This window comes from Gopherus flavomarginatus, chromosome 12, assembly GCF_025201925.1.
Source record: "Gopherus flavomarginatus isolate rGopFla2 chromosome 12, rGopFla2.mat.asm, whole genome shotgun sequence".
NCBI classification, from domain to species: Eukaryota; Metazoa; Chordata; order Testudines; family Testudinidae; genus Gopherus; species Gopherus flavomarginatus.
The window spans coordinates 50,076,693-50,098,094 of NC_066628.1; the positions used below are offsets into that span (position 1 = coordinate 50,076,693).

A 21,402-nucleotide genomic window follows, 5' to 3' on the forward strand; every position below is an offset into this window, starting at 1 on the left:
CGTGGGCCCTGCAGACCTCTCCCCTGGGTGGCTGTGCTCCTAAACCATAACCATCCGTCCCGCTCCCAGTGACCATGGAGCACCCAGCCCCTTGTGGGGACGGAGCTGGGAGAGTCACACCCGCACTTTGTGGGCAGCGGGGGCCTTAGTGCACTAGGGCCCTGTGTGACTGGCGGGCGCCTTCATCATCACCTCCATCTCCCCCTCAGGCTGGCCAGGTCATTCCCGGGGGAGCCGGGGCTCTTTCCAAGCTGACCTCCCCCTGGTTTCCATGCAGTGTTTACAGCTGATGCCTCGTTCCTCACCAGCTTCCTTCTCCTCTGGCTTTATTCTCGCCGGGCTCTCTGGCTGGCACTTACCTGGTGCAGGCTTCGTGGCAGGCTCCTTCCCGAACAGCCCTCAGCAAGTTCTCCTTGGGTGCTAGGCGTGTCCCCGGTTTTTATAGGCACAGGCTTGGGCTTGCTATTTAGGGAGCGCTGCACCTGTCGGCCACTGCAGCCCTCCTGGGCCCTTTCAAGGCGCTGGCAGCAAGCAGCTCGGATTATCTTGGCATAGCTTAGCATTAGCAGAGCCTCATTAGCAGCTGGCATCTCAGCACCTGCAGAGGGGGCAAGACGCTGGCCATAGAGCTGCAGGAGGGGGAGTCTAAGGGCTGAAAACCTTCCCTCTCTCCAGGAGCAAGAAAAGCCCCCCGCTGGGGTGACCAGGGGAGGAGAGGGCTGACATTGCAGAAGCTCATGCACAGGGGTGGGAAAACTACGGCCCATGAGCCATTTTAAGCCGGCCCGCAAGCCATCATCAACTCACTGTGTAACCTCGGTCAAATTGCACTTCCTCTCTGGCCTCCGTTTCCCCACCTGAAAAACAGGCACAGTAATACTCCTACCTCCCTGGCCTGCATGCATGTCTAAAGAGGAGCGCACAGCCTGGCCTGTGTAACGTGTAGGAGTGAGACAGGCTCGGGGGAGAGGGAGAGAGAAAATGCCTGCATCACAACTGTGTGCACTTTTGGGGGCAGGGACCGGTTGCATTCAGGTTTGTAAAGCCCCATGCAAGTGGCCACCGCGAGATGACAGTGCCTTCAGCGTCACTGTGAACGGCTCCGGATTTAGCCCAGTTATTCTCAAGACTAATCTTTGAGAATTGTGGGGGAAAACCTGTCGCTGGGTATTCGAGCAACGTGTCACTGCTGCACATCCTGAACCCGATTCAAAGGGCACCTGCCTGGCACACACCCATGGCATTGCAGCCTCACCTGTCAACAGGTGCAAACTTCTCTGCATTTGTATGTGCAGCTGCTGTTGATTTGTGCATGCAAACGTCTCCAGGGGGGTTAGAGGCCCTTTGAAAATGTGGCTCCATGAGCACAAACACTGTACGTGAGTGAGAAACGAACAGCTTTTTCTCTGCCTGTAATGACGTGACTGCGATTCCAAGGGCAGCTCCCCTCGCTGGGGTCCTGCTTGGAAACCAGGGTGAATTTTACTAAAAAAACCCCACCTGACTCCTTTCTGCTGCGGAGGAATATTCTTTCAATGTGCCTTGTGCTCTCTACTCTTGTTCAGCCTGTGTGCTGTGCAACCACTCTCACAATCCTCCATGCTGGTTACAAGGGGGAATTGTGCTGAGCAGAGCTGAGTACAAAGCAATGTAATCTCGAGTCCCAGGGAGAAAGCAAATTAGCTCTGAATGATGCGGCTGCCTTCTTGGAGAACATTTATTTGCAAGAAGACTTTAATTTCTCCAAGCCGGGATCTATTTGTGGCAGTGCTACAGCTGCAGCGCAGTGTTTTTTGCAAGCTCAGGTCTTCTAAACAATTAACATGCATGTCAATTTGGCTTTCAATATTAAAAGTGCAGGAAAGGATGGGACATGTGAGACCTAGCGAGCCTTGGCAGCAGGGGAGCAGCTAGTGGGTCACGGGACCTGGGGAACATTAAATCATGTGCCAATCAAGTGAGGTTTCCTCCTAGACCTTCAGCTGTCTCAGTAAATGTCCAGGAGGCAGGGAGGGGGAAGGCGCACCTCTAGCTGAGCACAGCCTCCCCCTGGGCTTGTTGCAACACCACCGCTTAGGAAAATAGGGCTGCCTCTTCGGTTAGGTCACGTCCGTAGCCTAGAAAGCAGGGCAGCCCCTCTGGCCGCCCTCCTGAGATGAGAGCCTTTTGGCTGCATCCCCAGGGGATGCTGGGTCCTCAGATCTTTCTCCTGCCTGGCCAGCTGGGTGGCACTTTGCTGGTCTGGGAGCCATCTTGCCTCCTGGTGAGGCCGTGAATCCCATCTCTGTTCAGCGAGAGCAGCTTTGCTGAGCGTGGGAGCAGCCACTTTCAAACTCCCAACGCTCTCGCCATCTTTGAGTACGACGCTCTCCAAGCACTTTGGACACCAATAAAAAGAACTTCATGTGCTCTCCCTGCTCTGCCTTCGTGATGCAGCTAAAGATCATCCTCCATCATAGACAGGGAAACTGAGGCCCGGGTGAAGATGAGGTGACTTCCCCAAGGTCACACAGCAAGTCAGCGGCAGGGCTAGGAACGGAACCCAGGACTCCTGATTCCTCTGTCTGAAAACCAGTGGAAAGGCACAAATGTCCCCTGAGCCCCCGTGAGGAATCCGAACAGCTGGGCTGGCTGAAGCAGTGTGGAGCTGGATGCTCTGTGCACCAAGGCCAAGTCTGGTTCCGCTGCAGCCACGCAGCCCTGCCAGACGAGACGCCCTCCTGAGGGAGACGCCTCCAGCGCCGACCCAGGGCTGTGCTGGGATTGCTGCCAGTCGGGCTCTGTCGGGATCCGGCTCCCATTGTAGCCAAAGCCCCCGGGCTCCAGGCGGGGGCACGTGCAGGCACCATTGTCTGTGTTTGTAGCTAGGGGTCCTGGGGCTGAAATAACATGAGAGCGGGGCTCGGGGTGGACGCAGCCGGGGAGCCCAGATGCTGGATCGTTCTGGTGCACGAAGGGATCTCGAGGCGACGCCTGGGTGAGACGTGGCCCCAGCGCTCAGCTAGTGGGGTGCGCAGGCCATGCCCCAGCGCAGCGGGGTGGGGGTGGGGGTGGGGGTCTGCACGTGTGGGAGAGCGCTGGGGGGCAGCGGGTGCCAGCCAGGGAATCTCTTCAGAAAAAACTGTTGGGGGGCAAAGCTGGGTCAGCCTATGGAGCATTATCTGTGATGACATCCTGCGTGGGGGGGGGGCGGAGCATATAGACCTATGAAAAGTCGGGGGTGGGTGGAGCAAACCAATGCGGCAGGGGGGGAACTGCCCCGAGTGTCAGTAGGGTGCGGGTGGGTCTGCGCACGTCTGCAGGACAAGTGGCCCCACTCGTGATTTTATTCCCGAGTTGAAAACAAATAATATTTTATTTTTTGCATGCAGAGCCCCGAGTCAGTTTACTGCATCCCCCCCTTCCCTGCATTGGCCCCCAGCCCCCACCTCTGCACTAGCCCCCCCTCCACTCCTGGACTGCCCCCAGCCCCCACCTCTGCACTAGCCCCCCCTCCACTCCTGGACTGCCCCCAGCCCCCACCTCTGCACTAGCCCCCACATCTCCACCCCTGCCCTACCCCCCAGTGCCCTAGCCCCCCTGCTGCCCTAGCCTCCCGCTGCCCCAGCTGCACAGCGGAGCCCGAGCCGGGGGGTGGCGGGGACGAGCTCAGGGGCAGCAGCCTGGCCAAGCCCCCCCACCTGGCTCCGCTCCGGCCCCCCCGCTCACTGCAGTGCCGCCGGGGGGAGCCGGAGCAAGATGGCGAAGCCGCCGCCGCCGCCGCCGCCGCCGCTGCGCCCAGGGTCAGCACCGGAACAGCTCCTCGCCCCGCGCCGCGGCCAGCCCCGGCCCCTGCCCCGCGCCGCGGCCCCGCGGCCGCCCCGGCTCCCCGCCGCCGCCCGCTGAGCCCGCGGCTCCTCCGCACCCCGGGCCCGGCCGGCCGGGCTGAGCCGCTGGCGCGCTCCGGGGCCCCCGGGGGATGCGGGCCCCGCTCGGCCCCCGCCGCCCCGCTCCCGCCTGAGCCCCGCGCGCCCCCCGCCCGGCCCGGCCCCGGCCCCGGCCCCGGGAATGGCTGCGCCGCGCCTCGCTATTGTCATGTCGCCCGCCTTCCTGCACCCCAGCTTGGGCTTCAGCTCGCCCCTGGACCCCGGTAAGTGCGGCCGGCCCGGGCCGGGGGGCTGGGGCGAGTCCCGCGGCTCCCCGTGCTCCCGAGCCCCCCAGCCCTGCAGTGCCCCCATCCCCGCACTCCCCGACCCCCCTCCATCCCCGCAGCTCCCCGTCCCCCCTCCATCCCCGCGGCTCCCCGAGCCCCCCCAGCCCTGCAGTCCCCCCATCCCCGCACTCCCCGTCCCCCCTCCATCCCCGCGGCTCCCCGTGCCCCCGAACCCCCCAGCCCTGCAGTGCCCCCATCCCCGCGGCTCCCCGAGCCCCCCCAGCCCTGCAGTGCCCCCATCCCCCTGGCTCCCCGTCCCCCCTCCATCCCCGCGGCTCCCCGAGCCCCCGAGCCCCCCCATCCCCGCACTCCCCGTCCCTCCTCCATCCCCGCGGCTCCCCGTCCCCCCGAGCCCCCCAGCCCTGCAGTCCCCCACATCCCCACGGCTCCCCGTCCCCCCCCATCCCCGCGGCTCCTCGTCCCCCCCAGCCCTGCAGTCCCCCCCATCCCCGCGGCTCCTCGTCCCCTCGAGCCCTGCAGTCCCCCCCATCCCCGCGGCTCCTCGTCCCCCCAAGCCCTGCAGTCCCCCCCATCCCCACGGCTCCTCGTCCCCCCAAGCCCTGCAGTCCCCCCCATCCCCGCACTCCCCGTCCCCCCTCCATCCCCGCGGCTCCCCGTGCCCCCGAACCCCCCCAGCCCTGCAGTCCCCCCATCCCCGCAGCTCCCCGTCCCCCCCATATCCCCGCACTCCCCGTCCCCCCTCCATCCCCGCGGCTCCTCGTGCCCCCGAGCCCCCCCAGCCCTCCAGTCCCCCCATCCCTGCAGCTCCCCGTCCCCCCCATATCCCCCAGCCCTGCAGTCCCCCCATCCCCGCAGCTCCCCGTCCCCCCTCCATCCCCGCGGCTCCTCGTGCCCCCGAGCCCTGCAGTCCCCCCATCCCCGCGGCTCCTCGTCCCCCCAAGCCCTGCAGTCCCCCCCATCCCCGCACTCCCCGTCCCCCCCTCCATCCCCGCGGCTCCCCGTGCCCCCGAGCCCCCCCAGCCCTGCAGTCCCCCCATCCCCGCAGCTCCCCGTCCCCCCCATATCCCCGCACTCCCCGTTCCCCCTCCATCCCCGCGGCTCCTCGTGCCCCCGAGCCCCCCCAGCCCTCCAGTCGCCCCATCCCTGCAGCTCCCCGTCCCCCCCATATCCCCCAGCCCTGCAGTCCCCCCATCCCCGCAGCTCCCCATCCCCCCTCCATCCCCGCGGCTCCTCGTGCCCCCGAGCCTCCCCAGCCCTGAAGTCCCCCCCAGCCCCGTGGCTCTCCGTCCCCCCATACCCCCCAACCCTGCAGTCCCCCCCATCCCTGTGGCTCCCTGTCCCCCCGAGCCCCCCCAGCCCCACTGCTCCCCGTCCCCCCCAAACCCTCCAACCCTGCAGTCCCCCACATCCCTGCGGCTCCCCGTCCCCCCAGCCCCCCCAGCCCTGCAGTTCCCCTCCCATCCCCGCGGTTTCTCGTCCCCCCCATACTCCCCAACCCTGCCATCCCCCCCGTCCCTGTGGCTCCCCATCCCCCCGAGCCCCGCCAGTCCCGTGGCTCCCCCCATCCCTGTGGCTCCCCGTCCCCCCGAACCCCCCCATCCCTGCAGTTCCCCCCCATCCCCACGGCTTCCCAACCCCCCCAGCCCTTCAGTCCCCCCCCATCCCTGTGGCTCCCCGTCCCCCCATCCCCGCAGCTCCCCCCCATCCCCTTGGCTCCCTGTCTCCTTGAGCCCCCCCTCAGCCCTGCAGTTCCCCCGCATCCCCGTGGCTCCCCATCCCCCCCATCCCCGCACTTCCCCCCTACCCCTCCAGCCCCATGGTTCTTCTCCCCCCCCAGCCCTGCGGCTCCCCATCCCCCCAGCCCTGCAGCTCCCCTTCCCCCACTTCCCATTCCTTCGCCCCAGCTGCCCCTGGAGTTTGTCTTTGGAGCATGTTGTTCTTTGCACAGGCAGCGAGCACTGCTGGTTCCATCCCCCCTCTTGGGCTGTTAACCCCCCTTTTCCTTCTGGCACTGAATTAACCCTTCCTGACCCCCATCAGCACTATCAGACCCTGGGGGCGGTGGTTAAGGGTGTGTGTTATTATTTCTTTCTTTATTTTAGCTGCTGCAAAATTGCAATTGTTTTGCAGTGATTTTATAGGGACTTAAGGGAATAAATGTCTGCAAAGGGCCGGCCCGATTTCTCAGCTGTGGCAGCCTCTGGGGAGGGGGCGCGTTCCCTGGACATCTGTACCTGAGGTAACTAAACATCCCAAACATGTTTCTCCATGTTGGCTCCCAGGGAAAAGGAACATTTCTTCGGGGGCCACTCCTGCTGTCCGGGGCTAGGACTGGCAGGACTGGGAGGGGTTCCACTTGGGTTTTCTGCCCGCACACTGCTTTGAGCCTATAGGGGAAAATTGCTTGAAGCCAAACCCTTGGGTCTTTGGCTCTAAAGGGGTGAGGCGGTAGAGCTCAGCGTAGGGACTGGGATAATAATGGCTATTCCGTTGATCGAGCCCAGACCTCGGTGTAAGCGTCGCTGGAGCTGTTTTCCCTGCTGCTCTCTCTAGAGGGATCTCTTGTCGCTGCTTTTTATCGGCTGAAAGGAAGAAACTGAATCTCCTTTCAACCGGCCCAATTTGTGCTGGTGTGCGAGAGCCATGATTTCACATTCATTGTCTTACTGGGCATTTACTTTTATTGTCAAAACCGTTGGTTTGTGCCTTCTCGACTTCTTAGCTGCACATGGGTGAAAGATGGACTCAGCTGACTATGAAAGAAGCATGATTTTGCCTTTAATACCTTGAAATGTCACTTTTATGTGCTCCCCTGGAACTGTCAAACAGAAACAAACCGCTGTGTTTGGCCCTGATAAGAGATCTTGGCACAATGTCCTGGAGCTTTTACGGCAGCACTACATTTTATTCAGCAGCCTGGGCTGTGTTTTGGAATCATGGCATCTGGGCTGTCTTGGAAGGTGTTTATGTGATTTAAAAAGGTGTGGTGACGAAGGAGAGACCCAAGCGATCAAGCCCCTCTGCTCCCCATTAAACACTCATGCTGGATTTTGTTCCCAGTGGGGGCCCAGGTGCATTAGCCCGTTGTATAGAATCTGTGAGAAGATGACTGATGGTTAGCGAAACGCTGATGAGCTGGCTTTTATCTGATAGCGCGTGAGGGAGTAATTAGGGTACAACGCTGACAGTCGGTCATGCAGGCACTTCAGGGTGCTGGATGTTATGTAAGCAGCCGTTTTATGGCCGTGGTTGTGTTCCATCTGCAGAAGCACACAGCAAACCCGACAGCAGAGCAGTGACTGTGTTCTTGTGTCTGGGGCTGGTTTGTGCAAATCTACCCCCTGTCATTCTGTGTTTCACTCCTCTGGCAGTTGTTGATGATGATAGGGTGAGGGTGGCCTGGCAGAAACCTCACATGCGGTCAGATGTGTTGAATTCCACATGCAGCGGTTACTCGAAAACCTTTACATACATGCCCAGCACTGCAGAAGGCAGAGATCGATTTTGCTACCTGTAAAATCAAGAGTGATCTAGTAATGAATCACAGAGCTTTGAGCACACCAAGCTCTATATACATGCAGCTATTATGATGTTTACCAAAACAGTGAGCTAAAAAGCCCATGTGTCGGTTTGGTTTAAGTACACAACCAAACCAATCGCTTATAAGGTTGGTTTCCGATCAGGCTTTGTGTAAAGAGATCATCTATTTGCATCTGCAAAACCGTTTTACTGGTAAAGGGCTAAATTTACATAGATGGAACTAGCAGGTTCCATCGCGAGACACTGCACGCAATAGATTTGATGGGCCTTGCTCCAGATTCTGCCTGTTCAAAATGGGATCCTTTTTCCCCATCCTCCTTTGGATAACAAGATTTCTGTGCATCTAGCACGAAGTTTTGCTGGTAACTGTGCATAACCTAGTTCCAGAGTGTGATTTTATAAAACAAAAGCATGTTTATTCTGCAGGAGACTTGTTGAGTTTGATTTGTGCTCCGAAGCAAACCCTTCATTTGCCCTGAAAATGTTTTATTGCTGGTGATACCAAACACCCAATTTGAGACCCTAATCTCCTCAAATGAGATTAAATGGATGAAGTCATTTAAAAATCTATCTATTTTAGGGATTTATACTGCGCTTCTCACCATAGCAACTGATCGCACCCTTGTATCTGAACATTTTTGTTTGTTACAAATGACTCCTACAATTACAGTCAATGCAAGAAATTAAAGGGGGGAAAATAGTGTTCTCTGTTCCCTCAATTTGTTTGCATTGTGCATTTGATACCACTTTGGGTCAGGCCACTGTGCAGTTTCCCCAGCTTGTCAGTTTCTTGGGTTTTTCATTGGGGCTGGAGCCTGGACAGCTTTAAAGTAAGAGAAGGTCATTGTAAACTCACAAAAATTGGCAAAGGGGAGGGGCTGAGTACAGCCTGAAGGTGCTTTTGGGTTCTTTAAAAAAAACCAAATCCAAACCCAACTAACTTTTAAGTTGATGGTGATGCTTTCACTTCAGGGGATTCTGGCATCATTCACATGGCCCACAGACACTGCGGGGAGGAAGGAAAACTTGGGAACAAGCCTGTTGAGATATGTGACTGTGAAACTTTAAAAACAGTGAAGAGGTTGCTGGTGGCAGCAGGTCACCAGGCGGCCCCAGTGGGATGTCTCGGAATGAAATGCAGGTCATTTGCAGTGCGGATGTTTGTTTCACTACATCACAGATGGGGGAGGCACCGGTGGGTGATGTTGGTGTGACGGGGCATTGTGTTGTGAAAGTGACAGTGAGGGACCTGCCAGTCCACAGTGGGTGCTGGCCCCTTGGTTTAGCCTGCGTGGCTGTATTACTGCTCCAGCCCTCCCTGAACAAATCACTTCTCTTTGGCTCCCCAGCTCTGTGCTGTAGGTGAGTATGCAGCTCGTGTGTCGCTGACCCCCTGAGTGCAGATATACATCAGAATCCTTCTCTTCATTGGGCTCTCCTGTACTGTGGACTCTGGATCCATGAACTCCCCCTCTCCCACCGCTGCCTGCATCTGTTCCATCCTTTGGGATATCCCAGTGCAGGATCAGCGCTCAGATGTCAGCTCACATTCCTCTTGGTTTCCCAGCAGATGTTATGAAATGCCTCCAGCACCTCCTTAATTCTTGCTTGTCTAACCTACTAGCCAGACCCAGTCATTCTCCCCTAAAGCCTAGTGGACGTACAAAGACTTTGTGGCAGACTCTGCGCCATCCCTCTTACCAAGCAGATTGAAGGCTGTGACTTATTAAAGACCCCCTGGGTGTTCGGTGCCTGGATCTTACTGGATTTCTGTGGAAGTTGGGTGACTGTAGGCTCCTCTGCAGATCCCAGCCTAAAACTTCGTTGTGCATGTCCGCGGGGCACGTGGCCACTGGCTGTGCCAGGCCTGAGGTTTGGCAGTGGGGTGAGATACAGGGGGTGGGGCTGGGGGAATTCTTTGTTTGAGGTGAAGGGAACCTCAAGCCAACTCCCCCATCCAGGGAAGAGGGCAGATTTTCGGGGTGACAATCCCCCTCCATATTTTCTACCTGATGGGGGGCAGGGCTGTACTGTCATTCTCACACCCCTCCCATCCCCCCCAACTCCCCCAGCACTCATGTGACCCACCCTTGGGCCGTGATCCTGCTCTCTCGTTTCGGTAGCTCCATGGGGACTGCAGTGACCTCCATGGGAAAAGAGGGGGTATTGCCGTCTGCCACGACTGAGCAGGGTCAGAATCCCTCCCGCCCCCCAACCTGGCCATGGGATCAAAGCAGGAACAAGGGGCCCTCACTCCCATGGGCTGGTCCTGAGGGTGTAGCCTATTTTGGGGAGGTGAGGAGAAAACAGGATGCCCAGAATGATTCCCCTCCCCTTCTGTTTGTGAGCTAGACAGGGCAGGAGTGGGGGCAAACGTCTCTGGAGCAGGTGTTGGCTCCCAGCCCTCTCGGCAAGAGCTCCCTTCCCCCTGGGGAGCTGGGTTCCCAGCCCTGGGGGTTGCCCCTCAGCCTGGCAGTGCTTCTTGGTGCTGGCCTAGCCCTAACCTCAGACTAGCCCATAACTCCCTTCCCACTGATGTCAGGGCTGGTGCTGGGATTCAGGAGTTCCTGACTTCTGGAGACAGCTTGTTCTCTTGGTCCCAGGCCTTGTTCCCAACCTGAGAAGCTCAGCTGAGCCCTGAGGAGCAGGGGATAGCAGGGATCCCCTCCCCTAGCCACAAGGCCCTGCCCAGGGGCCCCATGCCCGGTAATGGTTCTGCTGGGTCAGGCCCAGGAGGGTCTGGGGCTGGGTGATGCACTCCCTCAGCCAGGACCTCTGTTCTGCTTGTTCTCGGTGTCCGGCCCTCCCAGGCAGGCTGAGTCCCCAGCGACAGCGTGTGTGATTTGCTGGTGCAGATGCTTGGGCCGAGTTGTCTGTCTCGCTTGCCTTCTCCAGGCCGGTGCAAACATCCCCGTGTAGAAGAAACCAGCAGCCTTCAGTCTGCCAGAAGCAGTGGGGCTCTTGGTGCTGGCCCCATAGCTGCTTATGGGACTTGGTTGAGTAAAGCAGCTTAAAGCCTGACATCTTCCCTACCTTGAAGCTCCACAAATAGCCACATTTGACTGCTGTCCTGTGTTCTCAGTGAGCAAGAGAGAAGGTGAAATAAAACATCGATCGGACCTGGGGTGGCTTGAAATGGCTCTGGGAGGATGCGTGGCAGGTTCTGGAAGCTAATGTGGTTTGATGCCCCTTTTGCCTTCGGTGTGCGTTTTGCAGCAGGGCCTATGTGGTCTCCAGTCCTGGTGACAGTGTCTCTGTAGCGAGAAGTGAATTCTGAGGGCTGCCAGGGGAAAGCGGCAGTTTCAGACTAGACATGAGGTACAGCATCGAGCAGTGAGGGGGACTGGCCCCCTGGACCCATTTACCAAAGGAGATGGGGGAGTTTCAGCACTGGCCGTCTTTTTAAGTCCAGAACTGAATATCTTCCCAAAGGTGTGCTGTGGCCAAGCAGATGTGATGGGTTGGAAGCAGGAATGACCGGGTGAGGGTGTCTGGCCTGGGTTTCTCAGCGGGTTAGACTAGATGACTATGACTTTATTAATGCCATTGGAGAGAGGTTTATTTTCTGTCTTTACATTGTCACAGGCTGAGTGTGTGCAGGTGGGTGGGGAGCTGAGGGACTGTTCCCTGGACTCTGTCTATAAAGCTGCAGCTTTCTCAGGGAAAGGTGGAAACTGGACCAGCCCCTCCTTTGAAAAAGCCTCCAGCAGAAATGCCACCTGATTTTAGTAGGACACATGAGAGTGCGCCCTCTGCAGGCCGTGCACAGCATTTATCGCACCAGTGCTGGTCCTGGGGCTGTGCTCCCAGCATGAGTCGTGGCCTGGCACGTGTGCAAGGAGGTGGATGGAGCCCTGTGACCGTAATCCCTGCTAGAACCATGACCGACAGAGCGGGATTGTGACAGTGTTGTTCAGAGCACTTTTTATCCCATGGGGCCTCAAGGTGGCTTGCATGCTTACATTGATACGCCGGCTATGCGCACGATATGCTTTACCCACCACTGAAATGCAGCCCCCTCTGGAGGAGAACATGGCAGCAGTTTAACAGTTGTACTTGCAATGCTGTGGAAGCTTTCAGGCCAGGAAGCCAAGGTGGTGACTGGGACTGAGGCAGCGGGGGGACTGCAGAAAGGCAGAAGGTAGTTACCCTGGGTGGAAGCTGCTTGGGGACCCTGCAAGGTTAAGGGCTAACGGAGCTGTCAGAGAGAGAAATGTGACACTCCTGTAACAAAAGCCAAGCAGCAGACAAGCCACCTTTCGCCAGTCGCAGCCCTACAAACCCCAGCGCGGGAGCAAGGCAGTGAGTGTCTGTGCTAGGGCAGGGAAATGGAGTCGCTGAAATACCGAGGGGAGCTACGGGGTGTGCAGTTTGCATTCTGGTTGCCCTGCTGGGCGGTTAGTTGGTGCTTTCTCTCAGAGCCTCTTGTGGGGCCTCATCCATCCACCTAGCCAGCTGTGCTGGGCAGACGTGCTGGCAAGGCGCAGTATCCGCTCACCCAGAGCGAGCCACGCGGTGAGAGTTTGGGAAGTGGAAAGAGGTTTAGGCTTCACAAGTCAGCTTCACCCAGGACAACAGGATCAGGTCTGCCCAGAGAACTGCAGACTGGGGGGGACCGACTGGGGGAGGCGGGGCTGTAAGATGACTCGTCCCCTCCCCTGCATCAAGAGAGCTGGAATTCACCGGGGGGCCATAAAATGGCTTATTGTGCCCCCCCCCCCGCGCGCATCAAGAGAGCTGGAGAGCACAGGTGAGGTGGCTGTAGGTGGCACGTCATCTTCCCTCCCCAGCATCAGGCAGGGCTGTGGCAAAGGCTGGCTGTTTTGTATGCTAGCATTCCGTCCAGCCAGCAGCCGGGTGCTGGGACAGTCCTGGGAACGGTGCTCTTGGAGCACTGCAGTGCAGCAGGCTGCTTTCCCGTGGCAGTTGGGCTTCCGGATTAGAGTGGCGATTGGTGACGCTCCACTTTGTGTGTAGGGTTTGTTCCTCCCCTCTCTCCGCTTGGCTGCTCCCCCCTCTCTCCGCCCTGGCATGAGGGACTGCATTTGGGATGACAATACAAATCCCCATCAAAGCAAATGAAGGGAAATGAATCCGTGAGGTTGTGAAGGGCTCCGAGCTCTCGGGATTCTGAGAGCCCAGTTCTGAGTCATGGAATCCCGTTCCCCCTGCCCCCGGTTCATGGAAGATGATGTGCCAGAAGGCCCTGCGGGCTGCAGGGAAGGTTTATGTTCGGGCTGTGCCAGGTCAGGAGAGGCGAGAAGGGTTGCCGTTGGAGAGGCTGACTCCAGTGGTGTTCGTAACGGGCTGGGGGATCCTTGGGTGCAGGTTTAGGGAAGGGCGATGTTGTCCTTTACATTGAGTCTGCTGTTCCCAGCCCTTTGGGTTCTGGACGGAGTTTGCAGACCCCCCTGTCTGCCTTGCAGCAGCGTGTGCAGCTGGGCTGTTGTGTCGAGCCACTCGCATTGTGTGTCAGGAGATTATCGGACCAGGTAATCGTCTCCCTTGTTCCCTGGCCTGTCTCTCCTGGCTCTGTGCTCGGCACCCTCTCCTCCCATGCCGCGTCCATGTCCCTACGAATGTGTTCTTGGTGAGTTTATAATTAGGGTGCAGAACAGGTGGTGAAAGTCTGAGTGTCAGACACGGTCCCTGGCTGCAGGGATCCTGCTCTGGAGCAAGGATGGTTGGGCAGGGCCTCTGATTGCAGCGTATACGCTGTGGGAGTTCACTGCGGCAGGGATCTGCCTGCTAGATGCATTGCTGTGTGCTCACAGCTCAAGCACAGAGCCCCAGACGAAGGGTGCTTTACGGAGAGGTGGGGCGGGGGAGGGAGGCACAGTGAGGAGAGGGGAGCCTGGTGCTTACCCAGCACTTCTGACTGCTGAAAAATAACCCCCCTGGGTGCGCTAGCCTCGGGGAAGTGCTGTGGGGCGGTGCTGCTTGGCTGTCAGACAGCAGTTACTGGATAATAGCATCCGCGATCACTGGAGCTAGCAAAGCCATCTCAGAGCCCAGCGCAGGATCTGTACATCGCATGGGGCTAAACTCTTGATGTGCACTGGGAAGTGAGCCCCCCAGTGCCTATAACCGTTGGTGGGCATCGCCGGCGGGAGTCCAGCGTGTGACACGCCAATCCGCTCACCTGGGAAGTGAAGGGAGGAGGTGGCTCGGGGCACTGGAGCAGCTGGTGGTTCAGCCCAGGGAGCAGTGGCCCTTTGCTGTTCCTTGTGCTGACTTTATTTGATTTTTAAGAAATAATCCACTTAAAAGCTTCCGGCTGTGTCACTGCTGCCCCAGAACTGCCAGCACGCAGCCCAGAGCACCCCAACCCGTGGGCAGGTGGCACTGATCCTAAGCCACACGTGATACTGATCCACCCCCTGCGCATTGTCCCCTGGTGTTGCTTCAGGCTGACATCTTCCCCTGGACAGGAAGATCACCTGCAGTTCCCCAGAGAGGGGACTGAGCCCTCTGGGCCACACGCTGCCAGGTGCTGATCAGGGCCTGGGATGGTGGTGGCCCCCTATGCAGACAGACAGCTGGCCAAGAGGGTGACGCTAGGGATGGTGGGGTGTTAGCCACAAGCTGTTCAGTCGTCATGTCAGGGGAGGCAGGGAATCCAGTTCTGTTCAAGGTACAAACCGGAGCGCCGTGCTCCCCCTGGTCGGTGCAGGTGGCTTTAAATCCTGCAGCCAGTGCATGCTGGGGAGGGGACAGAGATCCCTGCAAGTCGTACCCTTGTTGGCGGGAAAGGGCACTGAAGCTGGTTGTGGCCCAGTCCTGCCTTTTGCCTTGTTCCTTTCTTCCCACAACCAGTTTCTCTCTCGTCACGGCTGAGGGGCAGCATCCACCTTGGGAAGAGAGAGGTTTAACTACAGACCTGAAGAGAAATTCTAAGGCAGGCAAATGGACTTTTCTGAAGCATTTCTCACAAACGGCTGAGCAGAACCAGCCCCGATCCATGTGGGTACTAATGAAGGGAGGTGGGAGAACTGTCCCTTATGCAAGACTTTCTGACTGGTGCTTTGTTGAGCCAGCTGCGTGGAACCCAGAGCAGGCAGATGCTGGGCGAGAGATCTGCCTGCAACATGGGCTTTGTAAAATCCAGTAGAGTGAGACTCTGGCCAGTTCCATGAAGATTTTTGTGTAGCAAACTTTGTGAATCTAAACCAAATGCTGAGTTGTTTCCCTTATTTATTTTGTAACTGATTGATTGAATGCCTCACCTTGCCTTCCCCTCCCCCCCAAATGTGCACCAAGTGCCAACCTCTGAAACAGGGTTTATTGGTAGAGAAAGGACCTGGCTCTTTGCCTGCAACTCCCCTTTGAAACCAGTGAGCATTCCAAGTGCCATGTGCGTACAGGCCTGGCCTCTGAGACACGAACACGTAGAGATCCTGCATTGGGGCGGTATAGATAAGAACCCCCCTTGAGCCCAGAAGTTGTTTTTATCTTTAAATATAAGCAGGTGATGTGGTGAGACTTACAGTCAAATATTTGGGGCCAGACATTGAGATTTGTGCATGCAGAAATGTGCATGTACACACAGTTACTTGGATTGCTTGTACAAAAGAGCTGGCTGTGTCTAGCGGGCCATTTAGCTGAATGAGAACCTACTTTGCACACAGTTGTGGTGTTTGCACGTGTGTGTTTCTGCTCCATTGTGCTTGTGTCTTTAGGCCTGTTACGGAGCGTGGGGGAGTCCGGTCCTGCACCCCTCTTCCTGGGACTCACAGTGACTCTCAGCCAGCCAGTAAAACAGAAGGTTTATTGGACAACAGGAATGCAGGTTACAGCAGAGCTTGTTGGCACAGTCAGGACCTCTCAATTGAGTCCTTCTGGGGGTTCAGGGTGCTTGGATCCCAGCTTAGGATTCCCTGAATTCCCACCACTCAGCCCCAAACCAAAACTGAAACTAACCCCCTCCAGCCGGCCCCTTCCTTTGTCCAGCTTCCTGGGCAAAAGTGTTGACCTCCCCTCCCCCCTGCCTAGCTCAGGTTACAGGCTCAGGTATTGTCCATCCCCTAAAGTCCTCCCCTGCTCTCCCATCCCCCATGCAGACAGCCTCTACTCCATCACATCTCTCCCCCCTTCGAGACTGAACTGAGCGGGGTCACTCTGCCCAGTGACCTGGGGAAGTTCAGGGCCCCCTCTCCGGGACAACGCGTCCGCTATCAGGTTGGCACTTCCCTTCACATGGACCACATCCATGTCATAGTCCTGCAGGAGCAGGCTCCACCTCGGGAGCTTGGCGTTGGTTCCTTTCATCTGGTGCAGCCAGGTCAGGGGAGAGTGGTCGGTGTACACGGTGAAGTGTCGCCCAAAGAGATATGGCTCTAGCTTCTTAAGGGCCCACACCATGGCCAGGCATTCCTTCTCGATGGCCGCGTAGCTTTGTTCCCGGGGTAGCAGCTTCTTACTCAGGTACATGATGGGGTGTCTCTCCCCCTTTTCATCCTCCTGCATTAACACCGCCCCCAGTCCCATGTCTGAGGCGTCAGTGGACACCATAAAGGGCTTGTCAAAGTCTGGGTTTGCCAGAACTGGGCCACTGACCAGAGCCTCCTTCAGCGCCCGGAGAGCCTCCTGGCACCGCTCGGTCCAGACCACCTTGTCTGGCTTCCCCTTCTTGCACAGCTCAGTGATGGGGCCGGCTATGGCACTAAAGTGGGGCACGAACCTTCGATAGTACCCCGCCATCCCAATAAAGGCTTGGACCTGCTTTTTGGTTTGGGGAGTGGGCCAGTCTCTGATCACCTCCACCTTGGCTGGTTCTGGCTTTAGGCAGCCGCTCCCCACCCGATGGCCCAGGTAAGATACTTCAGCCATCCCCACCTTGCACTTCTCAGCCTTTACAGTTAACTCAGCCTCCCGGAGTCAGTCCAGCACTTGTTTAACTTGGGACACGTGGTCCTCCCAGGTCTGGCTGAAGACGCAGATGTCGTCAATATACGCCACAGCAAAACTCTCCATCCCCCTCAGTAGCTGATCCATCAGGCGCTGGAAGGTGGCCGGTGCTCCCTTGAGGCCGAAGGGCAGGGTCAGAAACTCGTAGAGCCCCAGAGGGGTGATAAAGGCCGATTTCAGCCTGGCATCTGCGTCCAGTGTCACTTGCCAGTAGCCCTTGGTAAGATCCATGGTGGTGAGGTACCGAGCGCCTCCCAGCCTGTCTAGGAGCTCGTCAGGCCTGGGCATGGGGTAGGCATCAGATACGGTGATGGCATTGAGCTTTCGATAGTCCACACAGAACCGGATTGACCCATCCTTCTTGGGGACCAGCACCACTGGCGAGGCCCAAGGGCTGGAAGATGGCTTGATCACCCCCAAAGCCAGCATGTCCCTGACCTCTCTTCCTAGGTCCTGGGCAGTTTTCCCAGTGACCCGAAAAGGGGAGCACTTATAGGAGGATGTGACCTGGTCTCCACTCGGTGGACAGTCAAATTAGTGCGTCCAGGCTGGTTGGAAAACAGCTGTTGGTATAGATGCAGCACCCCTCTGATCTCAGCGTGCTGGGCCAGGGTCAGCTGATCAGAGAGGGGAATTCCCTCTGAGGGGAACCCGCTTTTGTCCCAGGGAATAGATCCACTAAATGGTCATCTCCTTGCTCCTCCCAATGTCCACACACGGCCAACACCACATTCCCCCTGTCATAGTATGGTTTCATCATGTTCACATGGTACACCTGGTGGTGATGTGCCTGGTTAGACAGCTCCACCACATAGTTTACCTCATTTAGTTGCTTGATAACCTTGAAGGGCCCGTCCCAGGCGGCCTGGAGTTTGTTTCTCCTCACGGGGATGAGAACCATCACCTGATGTCCAGTGGTGAAGGCACGGGCTCGTGCTGTGCGGTCATACCAGACCTTCTGCCTCCTCTGGGCTCGGGCCAGATTCTCCCTGGCCAGGCCCGTGAGCTCAGCAAGTCTTTCCCGGAAGGTCAGGACATACTCCACCACTGATTCTCCATCGGGAGTGGCCTTCCCCTCCCATTCGTCTCTTAGCAGGTCCAGGGGCCCCTTTACCCATCTTCCATACAACAGTTCGAAAGGCGAAAACCCGGTAGATTCCTGGGGTACCTCCCTGTACGCGAACAGCAGGTGAGGTAAGTACTTGTCCCAGTCCTGCGGGTGCTGGTTCATAAATGTTTTTAGAATCATGTTCAGCGTCCCGTTGAACCTTTCCACGAGCCCGTTGGACTGGGGGTGATACGCTGAGGCCCAGTTATGCCGGACCTCACATTTTTCCCACACGCACCGGAGCAGGGCCGACATGAAGTTGGACCCCTGGTCCATTAAGACTTCCTTGGGGAACCCCACCCGGCTGAAAATTGTCAGCAGTGCATCTGCCACGGTGTCTGCTTCGATAGAGGACAAGGCCACTGCCTCGGGGTAGCGAGTGGCGAAATCCACCACCACCAGGATGTATTTCTTCCCCGACCAAGTCGTCTTGCTGAGAGGTCCCACTATGTCCATGGCCACCCTCTGGAAAGGTTCTTCTATGATGGGTAAAGGCCTCAAAGCCGCTTTCCCCTTGTCCCGGGCCTTCCCCACTCTCTGGCAGGGGTCACAGGATTGGCAGTACTGTCGGACATGAGTAAAGACCCCAGGCCAGTAAAAGTTCTGTAGCAGCCTCTGCCTGGTGCGCCGGATTCCCTGGTGCCCTGCGAGAGGGATGTCATGGGCCAGGTACAGTATCTTGTGGCGAAACTTCTGGGGAACCACCAGCTGCCTCCTGATCCCCCATGACTCTACTTCCCCTGGGGGAGCCCATTCTCGGTACAGGAACCCCTTCTCCCACAGGAACCTCTCCTTGCAACCTCTCCTCATGGTCGGTACTGCACTGAGGTCAGCCCGGTCCCTGGGCTTCCGCAAGGAGGGATCTTTCTGCAACTCGGCCTGGAACTCAGCAGCTGGGACAGGGATGGGGACCTGCTCTCTCTCGCTGGCCGGGTCTGAGCTCGCAGCCTCTCTGAGCCATGTCCCTGGGCATTCCCTCCCCACCAGGTTAGGGTCCTGCACCTCGGGCAGAGTCCCTTCCCCATTGTCAGGGCGCAGTGCCCTTCGCTGACTCTGACTACAAGTCACGACCAGGGCACTCCGGGCGTTACTTGGCCAGTCCTCGAGGTCCCCTCCCATTAACAAGTCCGTGGGCAAATGTGGGTGTACCCTCATGTCCTTGGGACCCTCCTTGGCCCCCCACTTCAGGTGTACCGTCGCCATGGGCACCTTGAATGGGGTCCCGCCCACGCCCATCAGGGTCAGGTAGGTGTCGGGCACCATCCAATCTGAGGCCACCACCTCGGGCCGGGCCAGCGTCACCTCTGCGCCCGTGTCCACTGACCTTCCTCCCATCTACCTCCAGGGAAACAAGGCACTCTTTCCGGAGGGGCAGCCCCGCGCCCACCCGGTAAACCAAAAACCCGGAGCCTGGAGCATCCAGGCCCCCAGAGGAGCTGACCTGGGGACCTCCTCCCTCCTTCACAAGTTGTACGCTGCCAGCCCCCCTTTCGTGGGAATGTTGCCCCTCATCCAATTGGGTCTTTACCCAGTCAACACTCTGCGAGTTGGGTCTGCTCGGTCTGTCCCTGAGTTTGGGGCACTGGGTCCGTATGTGGCCTGGTTGGCCACAGTCATAGCAGCCCATGTCTCGTGGGTCCCCTTGAGTGGGTCGGATGGACCTGATGCTGGATGTTCCCCTTTGGTGGGGGTTCTCCATAGGCCCCCTTTGGGAGGTCCCATGATGACTCTCTCTCTGCGTTGAGGCAGGCTTGCTCCTTCGAGACTCCTCCCTGCCATCCCCTGCCCGACTGTCCACAAATTGGTCGGCCAGCTGGCCTGCGTGCTGTGGGTTCTCCGGCTTCTGGTCCATCAACCACAGCCTCAGGTCGGATGGGCACTGCTCGTACAGGCGCTCCAGTATGAATAGGTCAAGCAGGTCCTCTTTAGTTTGGGCCCCAGCTGTCCACTTGCGGGCATACCCCTGCGCCCGGTTGGCCAGTTGTAGGTATGTGACCTCACGGGTTTTACGCTTTCTCCGGAACATTTTCCGGTACATCTCAGGAGTCAGCCCAAACTCGCAGAGCAGGGCCTGTTTGAACAGTTCATAGTCCCCTGCCTCCGTCCCTTTCAGTCGGCTGTACACCTCCACGGCCGTGGAGTCCAGTAAGGGGGTGAGAACTGCGATCCTGTCTGCAGGGTCAACCCTGTGCAGCTCGCAGGCATTCTCAAAGGCCGTCAGGAAGGTATCTATGTCCTCCCCCTCCTTACGCCGGGGCAGCAAGTGCTTATCAAAGCTCTTTGTAGGCTTGGGTCCCCCCTCACTCACCGCAGCCGGGGCCACACTGCTCCTCAGCTGGGCCAGGTCCAGCTCATGCTTATGCTGGTTCTCCTTCTCCTCCAGTTCATGTTTACGCTGGATCTCCCGCTCCTCCAGCTCTTGCCTCCTTAACTTGAGCTCTTCCTGTCTCAGCTCCCTGTCATATTCCAGCCGCATCCGCTCCACGGATGCCGAGTGTTGCCGGGACAATCCCCTGCTGGGGGGTGAGCTTTGCCGGGAGGATCCCCTGCTGGCCGGGGGTGTCACGGTGCCCTCGGTATACACTGGGCTCCTCCCCGCCCTTCCCCTAGGCACAGGAAGGGCGGGTCTCGGGAAGCCCTCGTCCGCCGGCTGACCACTCCCAGCGGGGACAGACACTGGTGCCTGCGCTGCATCTGCCAGGCTGCTTCCCTCAGAGACAGGGATCAGTTCATTCAAGCGGTCTTCCTCCTCCAGCTGGGCAATCAGCTGGTCCTTGCTGAGCCTCCCCGGGTGCAGCCCCCTCTGCTTGCACAGCTCCACCAGGTCGCACTTGCGCCGCTTGGCATACATCTTCCTGCTGGCCACTCACAGGCCGGGGTGCTCGCCGCTCCCCACGGTTTCCAGGGGGACCCCTAGTGCACCAGCCCTTCTTGAGGTCACCACCTCTCTGCCAGGGTCGAGCTGCAGACTCCTCCGCCCCTGGGACCGCTCGCTGCAATCCCCCGGGGGACCCTGTTACTGCAAAGTCCTGCTCACTGGGCACACACTTCCAGGGGTTAATCACCCCTTTGTTTTACTGCTCCCCAGTCACTTACTGCAGGAAGCGCCGTTCACGGGGTGCAGTATATCCCACCTCTGCCACCAGTTGTCACGGAGTGTGGGGGAGTCCAGCCCTGCACCCCTCTTCCTGGGACCCACAGTGACTCTCAGCCAGCCAGTAAAACAGAAGGTTTATTGGACAACAGGAATGCAGGTTACAGCAGTGCTTGTTGGCACAGTCAGGACCCCTCAATTGAGTCCTTCTGGGGGTTCAGGGTGCTTGGATCCCAGCTTAGGATACCCTGAATTCCCACCACCCAGCCCCAAACCGAAACTGAAACTAACCCCCTCCAGCCAGCCCCTTCCTTTGTCCAGCTTCCTGGGCAAAAGCATTGACCTCCCCTCCCCCCTGCCTAGCTCAGGTTACAGGCTCAGGTATTGTCCATCACCTAAAGTCCTTCCCTGCTGTCCCATCCTCCATGTAGACAGCCCCTACTCCATCACAAGGCCCAAGATAGCACACGTGCAGCTCCGAGGCAGTGGCCTTTGTCCTGTGGGGGAGGAGTATTTGGAAGGCTTGCCAGGTTCTTTCTGGCGTGTCAGTGGTTTTTAAACAGTGGCGACTCTTGGGAAGGGTCAGGAATTAATTCCTTG

At 58.3% G+C, this 21,402-nt stretch overlaps 1 protein-coding gene across 5 annotated transcripts in view; it reads left to right on the top strand.

The window, feature by feature from the left end:
• Positions 1 to 2,855: 2,855 nt before the first annotated feature.
• AATK (apoptosis associated tyrosine kinase) overlaps positions 2,856 to 21,402 on the top strand; it is a 64,600-nt gene continuing 46,053 nt past the window's right edge. For 2 of the 5 annotated variants that reach the window (XM_050920739.1, XM_050920742.1), the window contains exon 1: positions 2,856 to 2,977. In XM_050920739.1, the coding sequence (XP_050776696.1) occupies positions 2,890 to 2,977 (88 nt within the window). In that variant the 5' untranslated portion in view covers positions 2,856 to 2,889. Of the gene's footprint in view, positions 2,978 to 3,625; positions 3,783 to 4,029; positions 4,130 to 5,994; positions 6,393 to 21,402 lie in introns of those variants that run through there. The other 3 variants (XM_050920744.1, XM_050920741.1, XM_050920743.1) reach the window with 3 other exon arrangements.